Source organism: Typopeltis vanoorti, chromosome 21, assembly GCF_054136105.1.
Source record: "Typopeltis vanoorti isolate ZY-2024b chromosome 21, IOZ_Tvanoo_1.0, whole genome shotgun sequence".
NCBI classification, from domain to species: Eukaryota; Metazoa; Arthropoda; class Arachnida; order Uropygi; family Thelyphonidae; genus Typopeltis; species Typopeltis vanoorti.
In genome coordinates, this window is record NC_143569.1 from 85,661,426 (window position 1) to 85,685,718 (window position 24,293).

Genomic DNA, 24,293 nt, shown 5'->3' on the forward strand with positions numbered 1-24,293 from the left:
AACTATGGGCAGTCCCCTTTCACTTCCCTGTGCAGATCTGTTCATGGAAAAGCTAGAAACAGACATCCTCTCAAAATTAGACCCAAAACTTTTAGTGTGTTGGAGGTATGTAGATGATGTCTTCATAATTTGGAGGGACACAAAAACAGCTTTTTTGGACTTTTTAACCAAAATTAATTCTTTTCATCAAAAAATACAATTCACTTTGGAAAACTGTAAAAAAGATAATCAACTATCATTTTTGGAACCCTAATCAAGAAACTAGCAGATGGACATATCAAACTAACAGTCTACCACAAACCAACACACACTGGACGCTACCTTTATTTCAAATCAACTCACCATATTTCCCAGAAGCTCAACATAATAGATATGCTCAAAAATAGAGCCACGAACATCATCTCAGAAGAAAAAGAACTCTATGATGAAATTACTCATATATCAGAGACATTAATAAAATGGCATTCCAAGGAATTTAATCGTGCTTACTAAATAACTTAAGGAATTCACAATGTACAATAGAATATAAATTAAATTAAACTTTAATAAATATTTCCAATATTTTGGCAACATCACATTGACATCTTCACAGGAACTTAAAATAAAGACGTGCATGCAGGCACTACACACAGTAAATGAGGAAGAAGCGAGGAAGCTATTGTTTTTCCTAAAAGTCCTGATGGTGCCCCCTAGCGGACTATGTAGATATTCTTGGCTGTTGGGCTGAAGGTCTGATATATGTCTCCCAAATTTGGGGCAGTCTCATGCAACCAAATTTGTTGAGGTTAGGCATGTTTCTTAGGGCTGAGGCTGATTCCATGAAAAGTCTTTCAAATTTGAATTTGCTATGGTGTATTACTGTAGTTTTTTCCCACCGTATTCTGTGGCGTGTATCCAGAGCATGGTCTGCAAGACCAGAGGTGGCTGTACTGGTGAAAACAGATGTAGTCCTTGTGTTCTGAAATTCTGATATTTGTTGTCCTGCCTGTTTGGCCAAAGTAGGACAGCTTAAAGTGGTTGGTCTTTAGCGGAGCAGATAAGGGATGCCAATTTTTTATATTGTCTGTAACAAGAGTTCAAGTCATGTTTTTTTAAGATTTTGGTAATTTTTTCCGAGGTGCCTCGGATGTAGGGAATGGTGATGGATTTGGAGTAATCCTTGTTGTGGAGGGGGGGTTATGGTTTATTGGTTTCAATATTTTTTTTTGGGGGGGGGGTAGCCATTGGGCGAGAAAGTGTTCAGGATGTGATTTATTTCAGTGGTTAGGGCATTGTCATTTGAACAGATTAGTTTAACCCTGTTGTATACTGTCTTAATAACTCCATATTGTTATGAGGGGGGATTGTTGGTGGATGTATCTGCCTGTATGGGTGGGTTTTCTATAAACTGAGAAAACCAAGGAATTTAATCAACGAGATTCTTCATAGAAACCTCCCACAACAACAACAACAACAACAACCTACCATCACTCAATACAGTTCATCCATAGTTATTCCTTATGCAGGTACAGTGTCCGAAAAGATTGCAAAACCGTTTAAACCTTTCAACATTAGAGTTGTTTTCAAACCAGTTAAGACTGTCCGTCATGTTTTAAGATCGCCAAGAGACATTAATGCTTTTTTCAAACACGCTGGAGTGTACAACATCCAATGTGCTTGTGGTCTAAACTATATAGGACAGACATCGAGAAGCCTTGAAATTCGAAAAAAGAACATATAGGCGATGTCAATAACAACAGAACAGACAACTCAGATCTAGCCCATCGTTTTGTGATTACTAACCATACGATTGATTGGGATAGCAGCTCGATGCCTTACCTTAAAGAAGATTTCGAAAGTCTAGCCCATCATTTCGTGATTACTAACCATACCATTGATTGGGATAGCAGCTCCATGCTTTACCTAGAAGAAGATTTCCATTGTAGAAATTTTAAGGAAGCCATTGTAGTCCTCCGTTCTGGAGAAAATCTTAACAGAAACCAGGGAATGATAATAGCTGACATATGGAAAACCTTAATAAGATCACCCAGTCTGCCAGAATTTAATTTTGCTCAAAACTACAGAACATGCTCTCATAACAGTGACTAACACAACACGCTCCATGCGTGTAATGTTACGCATTCTGTTTTAATCTTTAATTTATACGATAGTGTTACTCCATTTTCTCTGTACTAGCCACTTTGAGTTTTTTTCTCTTACCGTTATAAGCAGCGAAGAAGCTGGACAGCCCCATCGGCGAAACTTGTTGGTATTAGATGTTTATAAATCATGGTCATTTACAGATCAATATATATATCATTTTAATAAGGATGAGTATTTTTTAAAGATTTGTGTTGTAGCATACAGCAGTCTGTATGCTTTAACACCTTGGTTAGGTTTAATAATTCGAGATAATCCATATAAGTTACAAGCAGGCAGTCTGGAATTGTTGCATTTTAATTTTCTGTCTCTTCTGTTTCACCAATCTCATTTAATGATTTTTAAAGCAATTAATCCAGGCTTAAAAGAATAAAGATTTATTCTTTATTTAAAAGAATTTTTTTTTAATTTAAAAAATACAAAAAATATATAAAGTTAATGAAAAATAGAAAAAATTCTTATCCCACCCATGTTACTAATGTACTACAGATGTATAAAAATCTTTCATGGGTTAGAGTTACATAAAACAATGTCTGCTGGATTTCTGTTCAGCACTGAGATGAGTCAGTACTAAAACCATGTTCTAATATAAATATGTACATAAATTTACATGGAAAATCACATAAATTCCCAAGAAATATTATTATTATTATTATTATTATTATTCAGGCCTCCATGGAGTCAAAAGACTCATCGTGGAAGGTCCTTTCTAAGAAACACGAGTCTATCAAGACTCATCGAGGGGAGGTTCCTCCTAGGAAACACAAAGTCTATCATACCACTCCTTAAATGCATTGACCGTTCTCGCTTTCACCACTCCATCAGGCAATGCATTACATGGTTCAACCACCCTCCATGCAAAGAAACCACTCCTCACCCTCTTTCTCGCAGTTTCCTTTCGTAACTTCCAGGGATGGCCCCTTGTCATGACTCCTTCCCGCTGTTCAACCAAGCGAAAGAACTCCAGAACTCCCCAGTGTCAACCCTGTAACCACCTTTCAGCAGTTTAAAAGTCTCAATCATATCACCTCTCCTTCTTCTACCCACCAAACTCTGCAGTCCACATTCCTTCAGCCGATCCTCATAACTATCATTGTACAGCCCTGAAATCATCTTTGTTATCCACCTTTATACCCTTTCCACAGTTAACTTATCCCCTTCAAATCCTGGGAACCAAATCTGAGAACAATAGTTCAAGTGTGGTCTTATACAACGGAATGGTAACTGTTTTATCTCTGCAGGTCAGTGTCTTTCTCATTATTGCAGCAATCCTCTGCGTTACCTTCACTACCTTTGCAATATGTCCCCTAAATTTTAGGTTTCTATCAATCATCAAACCCAGATCTCTTGTCTCTCCTGCTTCCTCCAGTTTAACTCCTCCCATAGAGTATGCAGCGTGCCATCGATGTGTCCGAAACCTCAGGACCTTACATTTTGCTGCATTAAACCAATACCCCCATTCATTTACCCATCTATCTTGCTTATTCAAATCCTCTTACAGGGCTACCACAACTGCACTATTACTAATAACTCTTCCCAGCTTCGCATCATCTGTAAACAACCGAATATCCCCTTGCAATCCACGGACAATGTCATTGATATAAAGGTTAAACAATATAGGTCCCCAGTACTGAGCCCTGTGGAACCCCACTTTTAACCTTCTGCTCTTTGATATTGCTCCACCATACATAACTCTCTGATACCTATCGAACAGCTAATCTTGAATCCAGTTGACCAATCTGACATCCAGACCCATGTGCTACAACTTGAATATCAGCTTATCATGTGGCACCCTGTCAAATGCCTTTGCTAAGTCTAGGAAAATGGAAGTATATGCCTTTCCTTCATCTACTGTTCTTGTAACTTTATCATAAAAGGCTAGCATATTGCTAGAACAAGAGCGCCCCTTAACAAATCCATGCTGACTCTCACTGATAACATTACCCTCATCTGCCCAATGCTGTATATGGTCCCTCACTACTTTCTTTCTCCAAGATCTTACTAACTACTGATGACACACAAACTGGCCTATAATTAGACACTTCCAGTCTGCTACCGCCCTTATGCAATGGCACTATCTTACCTTCCTTCCATTCCATGGGCACCTTTCCCGCAGCCAGACTTTTATTGAAAAGCAGGTCAAAGGCATTGTCAGTTCCTTAGCACATTCTCTCAAAACTCGTGGTGAAATCCCATCCAGTTCCACAGTTTTACTAACATCCAGAGTACTCAGTATTTGGAACACACTCTCCTCCTGCACCTCTAAACCTCGAACCTGCTCTATCCCTCTAGTATTCAAATTGACTCCTCCAGGATGAAATACCCCAATAAAGTGTTCATTGAATAATTCCACTATGTCCTCTGCATCAGTCACTCTATTCTCATTTTTATCTCACAATGTCATTTTTTCACAGTCATTTCTCCTCCTACTGGCCACATAACTAAAAAATTCCCTAGGATTTTTCTTGGATCTATGGGCCAATCTTTTCTCAAATTCCAGTTCAGCCTTCCTTACCATACTAGTCACTCTTCTAGCTGTCTCTTTTTTCTTCTAACCATAGCCTGTTTTTCATATGTAGCTTCTGTTTAATATTGTTTGTCATCCACTTTACTCCAAATTGTGTCCTCTTCTTCACTCGTGGAATACAGCTTACCATTGCTGCTAACAAATATTCCTTCACAATTTGCACTAATGATATCCCAGCCTTCCAATTTCGCCCTCCACGAAACTTCCCCAAGTTGACATCTAAGACTATTATAATCACCTGCTTTATAATTCCACATACGTTTCCATCTCTTTGATATTCCTTCATGTCTATTCATTTTCCAAGTCAAAACCATATGGTCACTCTCTCCAACTAGTGGGGGAGAGATGTCATCTCAGTTATTATCAGCTCTTTTGATGCTATAACCAAATTCTAAACTCTCGAACCTCTTGTTCCCTCTGTTACATGTTGCCTAAGAAATTTCTCCCTCAAGAATTCTAGAAATTTCATTCCCTTATTGTTACATGCATTTTCCTTTCCCCCTGCTGTAGTTAAAATCTCCTATAACAATCGTTCTTCTTGCACTTGCCACTGTCAACTGTCTCAACATCTCCTGGTCCCCACCCTCTGTACTCCTTGGTCTGTAGCAACACTCCACTAAATATCCTGTCTTGCCCACCTCCACCTCACACCATATGCTTTCAAAATCATTAGTGCCACAGCCTTCCAAAGCCTCCACTCTTACAGGACACAGGTCGTCACTTATCATAAGCAGTACTCCACCACCACGCTTTCCCTTCTTATCCTGCTGAAAAATGCTGTACCCAGCAACTTCTATTCCTATTATTATATCTTCTTCTGTCAACCACGTCTCTGTGATCTCAATAATCTTTGGCCAGGCTGATGCTATCAGTGCCACCAATTCCTCTCCCTTATTCTACTCCTAACATTGGTATAAAGCATAAAAATGCCATTGTTTTTATACCAAGCATTATCCCCTCTAGACTCCACTGGGTTCGGCATTACCTGATGTCGTCCCCCCTTCACCCAAGTACCCATTCCCACAAGAGGCCACCCCTGCTACCATCCACACTGGGACACACTGACTCGTTCAGAACAGCGATCTCTCCAGATACCTACATCCTTCCTCATTCAAATGCAGGCGGTCTCTCGCATACAATTCCTCTCTGCTCTCAAACGCACTCCAAGCATCCACATATTCGAATCCTCTCTTCTGACACATTCTCGCTATTATGCCATTCAATATCACCGCTCTTCTGCTCAGCTCGAGATTATCATACCTAGGCAACACACACACTATCTTTCCTCTCTGTGTCTTTTTCGTACATCCTCAAGCAAGAATCTGATATCTCTTGCTGCCCTATTTACACCACCGCTCAAGTCATTTGTTCCCACCATCACAATCATCTCATTCAACCTTTCACCTCTCTTAATTGCCATAGCCACACTTTCTATCATTCCTCCTGGCAAACACTCCTCACGCATCCTATCTTGCACACCAAGGATCATTAAGTCCCCATACATTACACCTCTTACCCTCACTCTCTCTCTTGTAACAGTTTCTTTCTGTGCTCCCCTACTTACCTGTCTTCCTGACATCACTCTATCTCTAGTCCCTGTGCCCCCTTGCATTCCTCTCATTCCTTCTCTCCTGCTGTTTCCATTCTTTCCTCTTCTATCATTCCTATATCTGACACTCGTTCCCTCTCTTCCACTTATCATATTCTCACCTCTTCTATCATTCATACAACTCTCTATCATTCCCTCTCTTATACTATTCCTATTCTCTCTTCTTCTGCCATTCCAATAACTCTCTCTCAATCCCTCTCCTCTACTATTGTTCCTGTTCTCTCATTCCCATAACTCTCTCTCACACCTCCTCTGATTCACCTTGCATTCGTCTCTTCCATTCGCTTAATTTCATCTTTCACACTTCTCATCTTAATTCACTAGACATTCCACCTGCTCTTTCAGCTCATCTATCTCTCTGTAAGTTAGCCATTCTTGTTTGCCATTCATTCTCCCAATTGAGACTATCTCCTAAAACTTCAGAATCATTCAACCTTTCCATACTCTCCACTCGTATTATTTTATTCTTACTTCTCTCACCCCTTATCGTACCCTTCATCTCTCTACGTGGAAAATCTCCCGTCTCTGACTCAACGAGGTCAGTTATGGGCATTTTTAAATCACCAATTTCTTCCCATTGCCTGCATTTTGCGCATATATGTTTTCCTCTTTCTTTCTCCTGCCACATATACAATCGCTGGGACACATGTCCTGCATGCTACAAATATGATATCACGCAAAATGGAGTCCTTAAATGGGGGAGGGGACTTGGCGATACGTCATTTGTAATTTTAATTGCCGCTGCTGCCATTATTTAAAATAGTGTTGCTAATTAGTGTCAAAAAATAAACGCTAAATAAGTGCAAACAATTTCAAAAAATAAATGCTAAATAAGTACAAACAATTTCAAAAAATAAATACTAAATAAGTACAAACCATTTCAAACAGAACATTTAAGTACACTAGATATAAATAAATAAATAAAATGAATAACTAAATAATGAAAACTTATCCTTTGTCTTGTCTTCCACCGTTATGCATTCGATTCCGACCCCATCTTCTCGGTAACCAAAATACACAAGATCATGACAACTAACTTCAAAAAACAACAACTGATGGACACTCGTATTCCAGAAAACAACTTAGCACTACAAAAACGTAGAAAAACGGACTATTCACCAATTAAAAGCACAGCTTCTTCAGCACAGCTCACATTCCCCGCCACGTGCTACGGTGACTCTAGCGCCACTCTAGAATATGAAAAGTCTTACTGAATGTTACTATTGATAGGGGAATTTTAAAACTGGTTTTAGATACAGATGCAATAGGAAGTGATCACCATTGAGTTTTGAACAAGATGACAATGAATTTTATAATGAAAAAAAAAATGTATGTGATTTGTAAAAAAAAAAGAATCAAAGTTGAACAGATTTCCAAGGTATAAAGTGAACTCATGGCTACAAATGTTACTGATTTAAAAAAAAAAATGAAAGAGTTTGAAAACAAAAACTGAAAACAACCTTTGAAGATTCAATGGCAAAATCTGAAGAAAGCATTGATTGGTTCAGCCAAGGATGGAAGCATGTGGTGAGATTGTTTGCCAAGATAGAAAAATTTAAAATTCATAGGAGACTCAAGAGTTGAAAGAGGCAATCCTGGAAAGGATATTATTATTATTATTATTATTACCCAAGACCCCATGGAGTCAAAGACTCGTCTAGCGTGCTTTAAACACACTCAAATTCTCTGCAGATACCACACTCTCAGGCAAAGCATTCCAATCATTCACATCTCTGCATGAAAAAGACCTACTTCTCACTCACCTACTCACCCTCTTTATACAGTTTCCAGGGATGACTTCTGGCTCTCCCCTGATCTCCCACTATTTTCTGTAGAACCTCTCCAGCATTGATTCTATAACAACCCTTTAATAACTTGTAGGTCTCTATCATATCTCCCCTCTTACTCCTGTCCACCAGACTCTGCAAGTTGCATCTTCTCAATTGCATCTTTCCTCATACTCGACATTCCAGAGGTTAGAAACTACCTTTCCAACATCTCTTTATCCTTCTGAAAACCAGGTGACCAAATCTGGACACAATAGTCCATGTGTGGCCTAATCAAAGCCTTATACAATGGAACAAGAATCTCCCTACTTCTGCAAGTCAGTGTCCTCCGCATCATTCCCAGAAGCATTTCGGTTGTCTTCACAATTTTGGCTATATGTCCCCTAAATTTCAGATCCTTATCCACTATCATCCCCAGATCTCTTATTTCCTCCACCTCTGATGATATATCCTCACCAAGCATAAATTCTGCATCCCATTTTTGTTTTCCAAATTTTAAAACCTTACATTTTGCAACATTGAACTCACATCCCCATTTGCTTGCCCAATCACTCAATTTATTCGAGTCTTCTTGTAAGGCCACAACATCTTCTCTACTCTTCATGGTTCATCCCAAAAAAAATTGTTGCAAGTTCCTCACAACTTAATCATCAGGTATGCTTAGGGAATACACAGAAAAATATACGAAATAAATTACGTGTAAAAGTAGCAAAACAAGATATATGGTAAGAATATAGAAAATAATATTATGGAAGATGATATTATGGAGTGGAAAGAAAGTAAGATAGTTTCATTGCATAAAGGTGGCTCCAAGACAGAATAGCAAACTACAGACCAATCAGTATATTAGGAGTGATTGTTAAAGTACTGGAAAAAGTATTGGTTAAAGGGAAAATCTAGCAGTGGGAAGATAGGGATGCTATGCTCTAAGTGGGCAGCATGGCTTTGTAAATGGTAGTGCTACTTTAGTAATTTATAATAAAGTGACAGTAGAATTAGATAAAAGAAATGGCTACCATGATACATCTGGACTTTGCAAAGGCATTTGACAGAATACGACATGGAAAACTATTAACAAAAATTGAAGCAAATTGGAAATGGATATGAAACGCACCATGGATCAGGGGGTGGCTTGCAGACAGACACCAGAGAGAAGTATATGGTGGAGTGGAATCTAAGAGAGTGAGGGTGACTAGTGGAGTACCTCAGGGTTCTGTACCAGGGCCACTACTCTTTTATTTGTATATCAGTGATATAGGAAAAGATTTAAGAGGAGATTTTCAGTTGTTTGCTAATGACACAAAACTGGGAAGAGCAATAGGTGATGATCATATTAATGGTAGTAGATTGCAGGAAATTGATGAGGTTAGGACTTGTTCAGAGGGCATATTGCAAATGTTGGTAAAATGGCTCAAAGGATTACTTGGATGTGAAAAACATGCTAACGAGTAGAGATAGGGAAGTTATTATCTCTCTTTATAAGGTATGATTTGGAACATGAATTCCGCATGATTAATAGGGTCACTACCCAGACTGGTTTTGACCTTTATGGATTTTTAATTTTTATTAACAGATTTTTATTAAGAAGGTCAAGCACCTTTTGTCTACTTGTATATGAGATATACACCCTCTGTCTAAAAAGAAACCGAACTTTTCGAAAATAGAAGTAACTAGTGGCATCACCCATTGTATCTTTTTGTTGTCGAAAGTGGCAACCTTTGTTAGTGTTGTGTCAACTGTTTATGACATTTGTTTCATTAGAAGCTGAGTTATAGTGCCAAGAGTAACAGTGTGTTTTGATGAACGGTCAGAAAATGAGTTTCAAACAGAGAGCTGCGATTGACTTTTGTGTTAAACTTGTTAAAGGTTTTACCGAAATGCATCAGATGCTTCAAAAAGCATACGGTGATGAATACTTATCCCATACTCAAGTTTATTAGTGGTTTAAACAATTTCAAAGTGGTCATGAGACGCTTGAGGATGACGGAAAGCCAGGCCATCCAAAAACTGAACTGAACGAAGTTAACATCCAAAAAAGTGCGTGATTTCATCAAGGAAAACCTGAAATCGTCTGTGAGATTGATTGAAGATGAATTGGGGATTCCAAAATCAACTGTTCACAACATTTTGACTGAGAGTTTGGGCCTTTATAAATTGAATTTGCGATTTGTTCCCCACAAATTGACTGCCGACTAAAAATATATCGAATTGAATACTGCAAGGACCTCATTAAAACTGCTCGTAAAGACTCAAATTTCCTTGAAACAATCATTACTGGTGATGAAATATGGTTTTTTGAGTATGAGCCCGAAACAAAGCGCCAGAGTGCTGAGTGGAGACCATCAGAAGAGGGGCATCTGAAAAAAAAGTCGCTTGGAGAGGTCAAAAGTAAAGACAATGCTGATTTGTTTCTACGATTCCAAGGGCATTATCCACAAAGAATTCGCTCTGCCTGGCCAAACGGTCAATGGTGAGTTTTATCTCGAAGTTTTTGAAGTGATTGATAGTGAGAATTCATCGAGTACGGCATGAATATCATGACAGCCGACCGTTCGTCAGAACACACTGTCATTCTTGGCACTATAACTCAGCTTCTAATGAAACAAATGTCATAAACAGTTGACACAACACTAACAAAGGTTGCCACTTTCGACAACAAAAAGATACAATGGGTGATGCCACTAGTTACTTCTATTTTCGAAAAGTTCGGTTTCTTTTTAGACAGAGGGTGTATACGACTTCTGCATTACTTCAACCTATTTATCTCTCCCGGGTCTGGCTCCCACTGAATGGACCTCGATAAAGGTCGAAACTGGTCTGGGTAGTGGCCCTTCCCATTATGCATTGCATTATACATGCCCGAAAGGGAGTGTGTTTTGCATTATGGGATACATATTAAGGCAAGTGATATGAAGTCATTAGCTTCTACATACAAATAGCTCAGACGTGAATATATTTCATACACAAAACTTTGTTTTGCTTTCTTGGGAAAAGGATTAAAACCAAGTATAAAATTTCTTGGTATCTTTAACGTATATTACACCAAAGGTAAAAAAACTTTCTAGATAGTATGTTTGTTTAGAGCACTGTGAAAAATAAGTATCAGTCAAGCATTACAGTTTTGTGTGTGTGTGTGATGTGCATATACTGCCTGCTGTTCTTTTATTTATTTATTTATTTATTTTTAAAAAGATTTTAATATAAACTTATTCCTCTCATGACATTAAAAATATTGACATTTCAAGGACGTGTACCTGTAGAAAATATATGATAGGAATAAAATGTATATATGTAATAAACAACCTCAGTATCATTAATATAATTATTAACATCATTGTAATAAAGTTTTGGTTTAAAAATAAAATTTGCTAATGTTCCATTTTCAGAGGCATTACTTTGACTGTAAATCATAGTATCCTGAAAAGTATTTGAAAAACAACCAGTGCAACTTCAAAATGCCAAAAGTTATAGGCATTAGTGAGACGTCGTTAATGGCAGATGATGTAGTTACAAGGAATAGAATGTGAAAGGTTTAGTATTTTCAGGGAAGGTAGGATGGGGGGGGGTACTTCTGATGATAGTGGGTGAATTGCAGCCAAAAAGAATAGGAGATAAGTGGGAGGGTGGCTGTTCATTTGAAGCAGTCTGGTGTGAGATTAAAGCCAGTAAGACAAAATATACAGTTGGTTATTGCCATACGCAAGGGAGTTCCACAGATGGTATACAAAACATGCTTTGCCAAATTAGTACAGTGAGTACAGGTCGAATGATTATTATGGGGGACTTCAACTATGACAGATGATGTAGTTACAGGGAAGGATATAGAATGGAAGGAAGAAAGATCACATGGCAGGAAGGAAATGGAAATATATATACGTACTGAGAGATAATTACTTGATCCACGTGTGATGGAGAGGACTGGGGTTGTGGGAGTATTGAACCTGGTCATAGGATCAGAAGAGCTATTTCATAACCAAGGTGATCACATTTTCTCTGATTGGTGAAAATGACCATGCAGTCTTGACTTGGGAGATTATATAACGAGGAATATTCTGTCAAGAAGGGTATATTATGGAACCACAAGGCAGGTGAATATGACAAGCTTAGGAAGAAGCTTAAATCTGTGCCATGGCATAAAATACTGCAGGGTAAGAATGTTAGTAGTGCATGGGAGGTAGTTAAGGGTCATCTAGAGCAGCGTTTCTCAAACTTTTTTTACGACGGAACACTTCACAAATCCTGAAATTTTCACGGAACACCTTGGTTATTTTGTAATGTATTAATTAATTGTTAATTTAGAAGTACTTATGAGTGAACGCAGACTTTTTCTCCTGTGTACTGGTAGTTTTCCCCCTCCTTTTGTACATCCTGGAGATCGCTTTGTAGGCTGGTGGTGGACGACTCACTATTTGTTGCATCACAAACACCTTCAATAAGAGATTTCTTAATACCAAAATTAAACAAAGTCCCTTGTCTCTTATTCATATTAAAATTTAAATCTGCAGGCCTATTACTTTTAAAGAATCACAGCACTATGGTTTCGAAACTTTCATCATACAATACGAACTTCCGAAGAAAGTATTAAGTATTACTAGATTTGAGAACCGGATACAGACTACCTTGATCTTCAATTTTAGTGGAAAAATTGTTTTAATTGGCTTACAGGCAATTTTTATGACCATCATAAACAGCGGTATTCCATTTCCCAAATGTTGAAAGGTTTCGATGTGTGAAAATTAATGATAATTCATGAATACTTCCACAATTAAAAATACACAGCTTGGTCACTAATATTTGCTACACATACGTTATTAGGCGTTCTGGGTCTGAGCTTTTCGACATATTCACGAATATTATTCTCCTCGGAATATTTCCACTATAAAATATTTATTCATGAAAAATGCTTAGAAAACTAAAATGACAAATTCCAGGAGAACTTCTCGTGGAACACTTATTCACCTTCTGCTGAACACAGTTTGGGAAACCCTGATCTAGAGGAAGCAATATTAAATCGTATACCTCAGGTAAGGAGGGTTAATCAGGTAGGTGTTAGATAGATGAGTAATATCATTAAGCAGAAGCTGCAGAATAAGAAATTGCTGTGGAGAGTATATAAAGAGAAAGATGACTAGCAAACTCACGAACAGTACAAGGCTCAGACAAGAAAGGTGACCAGCATAGGAAGGAAGGCAAAATCAGATTATAAGAAGAATCTAGCTGAGCAGGCCAAAGGAAATTCCAAAGAGTTCTTTCATTATGTGGCAAGTAAGAGGAAGAATAACTATGGAAGATTAACCTTAATGAGTGATGATGGTCACGAGGTGACCGGAGCAGATAAAATAGTCAAGTTACTGAGTGACGACTTTGCAAGGGTACATCATTCTAGTAAGTACATCATCCTAATTGCAAAGCTACTTAAGAAGAAAGAAGACTTCACATAAATTGCTTTAGCCTCCAATAATGCAAAGGACGCTAATTTTCAGACATGTATATTTCTATGCATTATGGGAAGGGTCACTATTCAGATAATTTTGACCTTTGTTGTAGTTGAGGATTTAATCATTTTATGATATACACATTACAACTCCGGTATCTAGTAGTAAACCATCCTATTGTCATTATGATCTATTATTCTTTATAACCTCAAGCCTCATTTTGCAGGAGTTTATCCCGCTTCCTTACCAATTGACGGACAAAAAGTAAAAATCTAAGAACTTCAGCTTGTACTCAGAAAAAGAAGGCTTATAGAATCATACTAGAGAAAGAACCACAGTTTTATATGAGTCTCTCTTACATTACAAAGAACATGTGGTTGGCACCAGAGCTACTAATAGCAGTCATCTCCCAAAAGACTTGGTTCAAGATGTAAAAACCTGATAATCGAGGCAAACATGTACTCTGTTACACTTCTGTAGATATTATTGATGTTGATTTCTTTTATTCTCTCTTCCAAGTGTTGTATTTGGTTCTACTGATCAGGAAGATGTAGATTCTCTGTTTTACTCAGACTGAATGTAGAGGACCTCATCCAGTGTAAAGGCCGTAATTTGTATCTTATTTGCCACTTTTAACCATAACAAATAGGCTGCCAGACAGGAGCAAAAAGGTGTTGAATTCTTTCAGTACATTCGCATATGCTTCAGAGAAGGTTGTCACAGTTGCTGTGTACATACTTGATCCATTTCACTGGTAGGACACTATGCATGGGCCCTCTAAGCCAAGTCACAACAGGCTGGTTATTCTTTACTGTTGTTGAGACTTTTGAAGACAATTCAATGTTTATTTTTATGTTTGGAAAAATTTTGAAAGAGGCTAAACAAATATTTGTATATTTGGGTTATGAATATTCCAGTATTGTGTAGTTGGCTCATGGCATTGCACAGTAGATTGTAATAAGCTAGCACGACTTCTTTAACAGGTGCCTCTGAATAATGGTAGAGAGACCCCTAGAATGTACCTGATTAATATTATTATTATTACCCAAGATCCCATGTAGTCAAAGACTCATCTAATGTGTACCTTTTTATCATATACACACACACACAGCTCATCATACCATACTCTAAACACATTCAAATTCTCTGCAGACACCACACTCTCAGGCAAGGCATTTCAATCATTCACAACTCTGCATGAAAAAAACATGCTTCCCACTATTTTCTGTGGGAGATCAGGGAAGAACCTCTCCAGCATAGATATTAGTGCTTTACAGATAACTTGCAGAGTATTAACCAGCACTTAACTTTCAAATAGGCAAGGTGAAACCTCCCTGAGCTGTGGATAGAAATGAGATCTTTATCAATTGTCTTTGAAAGTTCCAAAACTAGATTCGGAATCTCCTATTGATTACAGTTTCCTCTTCTTTGTTGAGGTCTGTAATGTTGATAATGAGTGAAGAATTATTGTTTTTAGAAATATCGCTCTGCTCTTGAAATGGGTAGGTTCCACTTTCCATAGCCTGAGAGATTCCCAACTTTCAATAATGAAATATATTTGCAGCACAATGTTTTCTTTAATGAGCACTCCTAGATTTTATGCAGCCTTTTGTCATTGTAAGGCAAAGAACAGATTTATAGGATCAAATGTCCCAAACATTCCAAGTTTAGTCTTTTCTAAGTTAATGCACAGGCCACTGATGTTACTAAATTCTTCTTCTAGTTTGAAGCAACAGTATATAGAGTCTGGATCCCTTAATGTTAAAAAAAATGTCAACTGCATATATAGTGATTTTAATAGGGTATAACACAAGTGAGAGAGAGAGAGAGAGAGAGAGAGAGAGATGGCAGTGCCTCTAATAGTAGAGCATTGCTGAGCCTACTCCACTAAGGTGTTCTACTACAATGTAAAGAGCAGGGGGACTTAGAGAATAACTCTGTCTGACTTCTCTGCACACTGGAATGGAATCAGACAAGAATATGTTGACTAAAACTTTTTTTGTGCTTTTGTAGATCTTGGGTATGACCTCAGTAACTAAGGGACCGATATTACGATATTACGATATACTTGTGTCACACATTGTTAAATGCTTTGCTAAACTCTATTGACAGTAGTGCATAAGGGAGCTGTTGCAGTTTACTAGATGCATTTTGTCTCTGATAAGAAATAGCAGAAGTCAATGTTCTTACTGGAAAACTATAGATTTGCATATGTCAAATATGTTCTTTTAATGGGTTTTTGATTCTGGTATTTATTTTAAGAATTCTATGGTCTGTGCTGGTTAGGGCTATGGGGTCTCCATTTTGTAATATTTGGTAAATCTTTGGGGATAAGTACGATGCAGCTTTCTGCAAACTTTTATGGAATCTCCATGCATTAGGATGTTATTAAAGAATGTGACTAGGACTTAAATGCTTTCAGATAACTTTAGACTTTAATTCCCAGCCTGTCAAAACCAGAGGCCTTAATTTTTTTACAACTTTTATAAATGTAGTTGTTATTTCTTGCAGGATAAATTCATAACAATCCTGCAAAGTAGAATAATGCTCTCTGAGAGCTTGAGTAGCCCATTTGTTGAAATTGCTGTTTTGTGGAGGATTGGAAAAAAAGCTGTTTGTAGTGCACATGAAAGGCATTTAAGATGTTTCAGTGTGTGTAAGGTCACGATTATTCATGGTAATTTTCCTTATTGTAAAAAGCAGCAGAATGGGTGTCTGCAGCTCTCAAATGCAGTCTGATTTTAAAGTTGGTTTCTTTAGCTTTCCTTTTTCTTTCTATTTCTGTAGTGATCTCCCTTTTTTTTTTTTTTTTTTTTGCTCCCATTTAAGCAGTCTCATTTAATGATGCACTGCTCAAATGCTGTTTTTAAAGAAAACCAATTTTTTAATCCCAGCTAGTGGAATTCCATCCAGGTAATTTCCCACTCAGGGAAATTACCTGGATGGAGTTGCCATCTCATTTTTAATATCCTAATTAATTAGGATAAGTTTGTGGTTGGTGGTGTTGGTTTCTTGTATTAAATCAATATGTTGAATGTAATCACCAGGTGAGTAGATATATAAACCTGGTCAAGGCAAGTTTGTGCTAGAGTTCTCTTACTAGAGTTTTTCTTTCTTCATATATCTACTAAATTCATTATTTAAATTAAGGGGATATTAAATCCAACATTGTTTCAAAACCGAATAAGAAACTCAAAGATCGGAATCAAAGAGTTTCATGCCAAATATAGTAAACTATAAAAGTATCGGTGGATACTAGCGTAAGCCAAAGCACGTAGTACAAACTACGGCAACTCATAGCAAAGGTGGGTAAAGATCTGATCACTATTCTTAGTATTTCCCATAATGTAAAAACACATCTCCTAGGAGATGTATGATGTTATACATTATGGTGGAAGGTCACTACCCAGACCGGTTTCGACCTTTATTGAGGTCTCATCAGTGAGTAGGTAGACCAAATTAATACTGAGGGTATAGCGAAAAGAACTTATATATTCTGCATACGAGTTGTCAAACAGGTGCACCCATTAAATTACTTAAATAAAGAGCCAATAGGCTTCATTTCAGTGATAAAGTTTATAGTTTACTATGAGTGACTCGTAGTAAACTATAAAAGTTTACTGCGAGTTGCCCTAGTTTGTACTACATGCTTTGACTTACGCTAGTATCTGCTAATACTTTTATAGTTTACTATATTCGGCATGAAACTCTTTGATTCTGATCTTTGAGTTTCTTATTTGGTTTTGAAACAATGTGGGATTTAATATCCCCTTAATTTAAATAATGTTACATCACCAAAATGAAGCCTATTGGCTCTTTATTTAAGTAACTAAATTCATATTTCTGCAGAAGGATTTTTAGCTTACTGATGCCACTCTTTCCTTACAAGAATTTCCTCTGATCTCATCATACTGAAACTGTATAATTCCAGTCCCCCTGCCATAATAATACTTGAGGCACCATATGGGTAGGTAGGCAGGCAGGGCTCTGTAATTGAGAGGAAAGTTATTTGATCTTTTGTGCTATTGGATGAGTAAATGCCCATGCGGTGAATAGTCCTCCCTCTTATGTCTTCAGTCATTGGCAATAATATGTCCTTCTGCATCTCACTGTATGTTGTAGAAGGCACCTAGAAATAGGGGGACAAAGTAAGATGGTAAGACTCCTTGCTCTGTTCTGTCCAAAGAACCAAAACGAAGTTAGTGGAAATGTTTTTGAATAAGTGTTGAAATTTTGGTAGAAGAAGAAAGGGATCTTTTCATTTAAAAGGAAGTTAATGTTATAAAGGAGCATTAGCTTCATTGAAATATCGTTTTAAACTAGATTTAAAACCTCTGATATTAGATGCAATGTTGACCATTATAAATTGGTTTTTACTAGCAATTTCCTATATAATTTTATGTACAGTAGTCATCTCTTCATTGGTCAGTGTTTCATTGATATTTTTAAAGACTAACTAAAAATCCATTGTGTTGGAGAAGTCTGCAGTCTACTCCACTCCTCCTCCAAATTGACTCCTTAGACTTTTGAATTATATTCGTAATAGGGAAATATGCAGTTTTCAGGAACTTTGTGCTGTTTCATCTTCAGTGCTTATTACCTTCTTGATCTTTTTTATGTTTGATGACTTTGCCATTTTTTTTTTTTTTTCAGAATCACTTATTAATTCTATAACTTCTGTTTCTTCTATGTTTGTTTCGTTTTACTTTAATTCTGACTTGATTTTAATTAGATCACACAAAGCTACCAATGTTTGTATTATTTCTTGTTCTTCTATGTCATTTAGGAAAGGTACTCTCTGTATTCAAAATGCAGAGAGTCCCTTTGCAGAAAATACTCTCTGTATTGTACTGTTTGATATTTTTGTATGCAGGGGTTTTCTTGATGTTGCATAAGAAAGTCATCTGGAAGTCATTCTTTTTCTATGGTTATCTTTCTGACTCTGGAAACTCACTGCAATGAGGATTCTGTTTTCATTGGGTATAGATTAGTTCAATAGAACCTACAGCCTTTTCTGCATAATCCCCATGTGAACTGGAGTTGATTATATACATTCTTGATCTACATTTCCTACAATCTAGGGGATTAGGACATATTTCCTGAGATATGTACTAATCCCCTAGAAATTAACACATTTAGCTCTTGAACAGTTTTCAAATGCACAGACTATGTTGTGGTGCTTTCAAAATCTTCAAGGATGTATGCAATGATTTTGAACCTGGATTTGATTATTCATTATTAGCACTTAAATTTTTGTCATGTGAGGTATGGAATGAGTTGAAGTAATAATTATCCTTTGGTGTTGTATAATAATTTTTAGGTTGCTTGGTATTAGGTATTTTTGTTTAAATATAAAATGTTTTGAGACTTATTACATGTATATTATGAGAATCTGAATTCTTTTGCCAAACTTTTTTTGTTAATAAAATTGTTTATTTTATGTACAATTACTTTTATAGGCAGCCATCATATCTAGAAAGAAAGAAACAGCAGCAGAGCAGTTGAATGAAAGTAGAGGAGAATTAAGTCAACTGCTTGAAGATATACAAGAGAAAAAAACTCAGACTCGAGGATTTGATGGTGAAGAAGTACTTAAAGGAGAAGAGGTAACAGTTTTTTTTTTTCTTTTGAAAACTGCATTGTGTTATTTTGTTTTGAAGAAAAAATCGTGTTAAGTGATTTAAAACTTCAAAATATATAATGTCACAACTTAAGTGAATTAAAAAATATTCATTTATTACACACATATATTCACAAGAATATAATAATTTTAGAATTTTATTACTGCAAACATTTTGACCAGAAACTAACTGGTCATCATCAGTGCATCAACCTAATGGATAGTGAGTCTGTTGCAGTGGTATGACAAAGTAGAGCTGAGAAGGATGACCATAATGCTTAGCTTAGAAGGATAAAAGAGAATAGTGTGACAGGAAGGGTGGTCAGCGTGTTGCCTAGGTATGACTGATGAGATGAGGTGGAGAGCAAGGATTATGAATTATATGCTGGCTGAAATGTGTGAGGAGATGGGAGTGCAGTTTGTTAATGTGTGGAATGAGTTTGAGGGACGAAGTGAGCTGTATGGGAGCGATGGGTTGCATTTGAGTGGTTATGGTGTGAGTCGTTTGGAGAGACTGCTGCTGGAAGGTAGAAAAGTGAGTAGAGTGAGAGAGAATAAATCAGATCAAGCGGGAAGTGATGTGGAAGAGCAGGAGAGTAAGTTAGGAGAGATTGAAGAGGTGGTTATGAATGAGGAAGTGAGTGGTATGAGTATAGAAAATGTGAGAATGGGTGTGCAAGAGGAACTGGAAAACAGGGAGGCTCAGGGTGGACAGGGGTACACAGCATGAGAAAGGTGGATGCTCCAAGAGGAGGTGAACATGTGTAGGCAGGAAAGGAATGGGATGACCAGGGATCAAGAGGAAACAGTTGGAATTTAAAAGGGTTTTTAAATGAAGAAGCAGAAAGGGAAATGGCCCAAGTCAAGAATGGAGAGATCACATCGAGGGAGTGGTAGTATCAGTGAAACTAGCTGTAGATCCAGAAATGAGCTGTTGTGTTTGTATACAAATTCTAGAAGTATGAGAAACAAGGCAGATGAAATGGTTGCACTAATTGTGTCTGTTCACCCAAAGATTATCGGAATAAGTGAGACATAGTTGGAAGAGGATGACATCCTGTCAGGAATAGAGATGGAAGGGTATGATGTGTTTCATGAGGATAGAAGGGGTAAAAAGGGAGGGGGGAGTGCTATTGATAATAGAGAAAAAGTTATGTCCATACAAAGTAGAGATGCAAGACGGAAATAGTACCAGTGGTTATGAGGCAGTATGGTGTGAGATAGAGGTGAATGGACTTAAATACTTGGTGGTATGTTGTTATAGACCAGGTAATATGGATGGTGGTGATAGTGAAATGTATAGTAAAATTAGCCAAGCAAATAAGAAAAGGGTGATCATTATGGGTGATTTTAATTATGGCAATATAGACTGGAATGATGAGATAGCAACTGGAAGTAAAGAAAATGAGTTTCTTGAGTTTTTGAGGGATAACTACCTCAGACAGTATGTAACAGAGGGCATGCGCTAGGATTGAGGGTCTTGGATTTGGTCATCTCATCAGAGGATGTAATTATAAATGAGGTGTCAAATCATCCACCAATTGGTGAGAGTTACCATGAAGTGATTACCTGGGTGGTTGCCAGCAGTGTGAGGACCTCTGTGAAAAAAGGGTATATGTGGAACTACAAGGGGGGGGGGGGTGATTATGAAGAGCTCAGGAGACAACTTGTGGGTGTAACATGGAATGAGCTGTTAGCTGGAAAAGAGATCAATGCAGCTTGGAGGATTTTCAAAAACTATCTAGTAGATGCAATGTCTAAATATATTCCAAGGGTGAGAAGGTTAAATAAAGTAGATGTGAGATGGATGAATAAAGAGATTAAGCATGTGATACAGAGAAAGAAGGCATTGTGGAGGCAGCATAAGCGAAGTGGAAATAACCAATTCCATGAGGTCTACAAAGACCAGGCAAAGAGGGTGACTTGGTTGGTGAGGGTAGCTAAAGAGAGGTATGAACAGCAGTTAGCTAATGAAGCCAAAAAGAACCCTAAGGAGTTCTTTTGATATGTAGCCAGCAAAAGAAAGAATGATTATGGAAGGATGACATCGATTGGAGAAAATGGTATAAAGACAGCTGTTGCGGAATGTGTGGTGGAGATACTTAATGAGTAGTTCATAGAGGTCTTTCAATCTTATGGATGTGATTTCATGGAGAGATTGAGAGCAGTAGATGATGGAGAGGAGAGACTGACTGTAAGTGAGCAAGAGGTGTATGGGGAGTTGAGTAAACTAGATGTTAATAAGGCTGTGGGACTTGATAATATATCGCCACATATTCTGAAGGAATGTGCCAGGGAGTTGACACCTGTCATGACATATTTTTTTAGTATGAGTCTTGCACTCAGTCAAGTCCGTAAGGAGTAGAAGGAGGGCAAGATTGTGCCACTTCATAAAGGTGGTGATCGAACTCAAGCATTAAACTATAGGCCTATCTGTGTGTCAGGCATTGTGGTTAAGTTGTTGGAGAAGCTTGTGAGAACTAGGATCCAGAGTTGGGTTGACAACAATAGTATCATCTTTGATGGACAGCATGGATTTGCTAAAGGGAGGTCATGTTTTAGTAATCTACTTACTTATTACAATAAAGTGACTGCTTCCTTGATCAGAGGAGAAGGATGCACAGTGATATACTTGGATTTTGCAAAGGTTTTTGATAAAGTACCTCGTGATAAATTGATAGTCAAACTGGAGCGGATGGGGTTGGATATTAGATTGGTGCATTGGATTGGAGATTGGCTGTCTGATAGGTATCAACAAGTTGTGTATGGGGGAACGATGTCTAGGAAAAGGAAAGTCACTAGCAGAGTGCCTCAAATATCTCTTTTAGGGCAATTACTCTTTAACTTGTATGTTAATGATTCAGGTGAAGATTTGGATGGAGATATTCGGTTGTTTGCAGATGATGCAAAGTTGGGATGAACCATGAAGAGTAGTGAGGATGTTGTGAACTTGCAGGAAGACTTGAATAAATTGAGTGATTGGGCACGGAAATGGGGATGTGAATTCAGTGTTGCAAAATGTAAGGTTTTAAAATTTAGAAAACAAAGATGGGATGCAGAATTTATGCTTGGTGAGGATACATTGTTGGAGGTGGAAGAAATAAGAGATCTGGTGGTGATAGTGGATAAGGATCTGAAATTTAGGGGACACATAGCCAAAATTGTGAAGACGGCACAAAGGCTTCTGGGAATGATGCAGAGGACGTTGACGTGTAGAAGTAGGGACATTCTTATTCTGTTGTATAAGGCTTTGATTAGGCCACACATGGACTATTGTGCCTAGATTTGGTCACCTGGTTTTCAGAAGGATGAAGAGATGTTGGAAAAGATCCAAAGGTGACTGACTAAGGTAAGTTTCTGACCTCTGGAATGTCGCGTATGAGGAAAGATTGAGGAGATGCAATTTGCAGAGTCTGGTGGACAGGAGGAAGAGGGGGAGATATGATAGAGACCTACAAGTTGGTAAGGGGTTGTTATAGGATCAATGCTGGAGAAGTTCTACAGAATATAGTGGGAGATCGGAGGAGAACCAGAGGTCATCCCTGGAAACTATATAAAGAAGGTGTGAGTAGGGGAGTAAGAGGCAGGTTTTTTTCATGCAGAGTTGTAAATGATTGGAATGCCTTGCCTGAGAGTGTGGTGTCTGCAGGGAGTTTGAATGTGTTCAAGGCACAGTATGATGAGCTGTATGTGTGATAAAAGGACCTTCCAGATGAGTCTTTGACTCTGTGAAGTCTTGGGTAGTAATAATAATAATAGTGAATGACTCGATGCGTAGGTTATGTAGGAGGACTGGTGTGGAGTTTGATGGGTGAAAGGACTTATACAAGAAGAAAAAGAATGGTTTACATCTGAATGGATTTGGTGTTCTGAGACTGGAAAAGTGCTGTTGAATGAAGTGAAAGTGGATGTGTAGAATCAGGGAAACTAGATCTTTTTTGGGGGGGGGGGGTAAGCTGTTGAGTGGATATGCAGACATCAGTGAGGCTGTTGAGTGCAAGAATGTGTATAATATGCCTAAGTTAGTACCATTGATAACAAACCAGAATAGGATAGTTAGTATAAAGCATCAGGATAGCAGTGGACCTAAGGGGGTTTTTGCACATTATGTACACTATGCCAGGAGCATTCGGAACAAGCATGAGGAAATTTTGGCATTGGTTGGCTTATCCTGGCCAAAGGTTATTGGCATTAGTGAGACATGACTAACAGAAGATGATAAAGTTAGTGGGATAGAATGTGAAGGCTATAGTGTGTTCAGGGAGCATAGAGAGATAAGAATGGGGGGGGGGAGTGTTATTGATGATAGCTGATGAATTGCAGCCAAAAAGAATAAAAGTAGTTCAACTGCAGGACAGTGAAAATAGCAGATTTGAGGCTCCCTGGTGTGAGATTGAGGTCAACAGAACAAAATATACAGTTGGATGCTTCTATAGACCAGGGGATGGAAAACATGATGGAGATAGTATGCATCGATGAATAGACTCAATGAATAGAGGACAGGACAGGTAATTATTGTAGAGGATTTTAAATATTGGGAACATAGATTGAAAGAGGAAGGAAATGGATTTTATGCAGTTACTGAGGATAATTACCTGAGACAGCATGTAATGGAATATACTAGGGGTTTGAGTGCTTGATCTAGTAATTGCATCTGGGAATTTGTCTGTAACAAATATGACTATGTTGCCACCAATTTTTGAAAGTGACCATATGGTCTTGACCTGGGAGGTGGCTAAATGTGTGGAATTTTCAGTTAAGATGGGGTATATGTGGAATTACATGAAAAACTTAGGAGATTGCTTGGATTGGTACCGTACCATGCCATGTAAAACTCCGATGTTGATAGTGCACCGGAAGGGTAAAGGAGTGTTTGAGAGAGGTAATGGCAGACTGCATACCTAGAGTCAGGAGAGTAAATCAAGTGGGAGTTAAATGGATGAATATCATCAAGCTGGAGCTGCAAAAAAAAAAAAAAAAAAGAAAACAATTGTGGAGGGAATTTAAGGAGAAAGGTGACCTGCAGGCACATGAACAGCACAAGGTACAGGCTAGAAGAGTAACTGGTGTGGTAAAAAAAGGCAAAAGCAGATTATGAAAGGAAGTAAGCAGTGCAGGCTAAAGAGAATCCCAAACAGTTCTTTCGATATGCTTCAAATAAAAGAAAGAATGTAAA

At 37.8% G+C, this 24,293-nt stretch overlaps 1 protein-coding gene across 2 annotated transcripts in view; it reads left to right on the forward strand.

Moving 5' to 3' along the window:
• Positions 1–24,293, forward strand: part of LOC150095072 (intraflagellar transport protein 81 homolog) — a 397,333-nt gene that overhangs the window by 257,321 nt on the left and 115,719 nt on the right. For both annotated transcript variants that reach the window (XM_090411322.1, XM_090411321.1), the window contains exon 10: positions 18,957–19,103. In XM_090411322.1, coding sequence (XP_090267448.1) covers positions 18,957–19,103 — 147 coding nt within the window. The remainder of the gene's footprint in view (positions 1–18,956; positions 19,104–24,293) is intronic.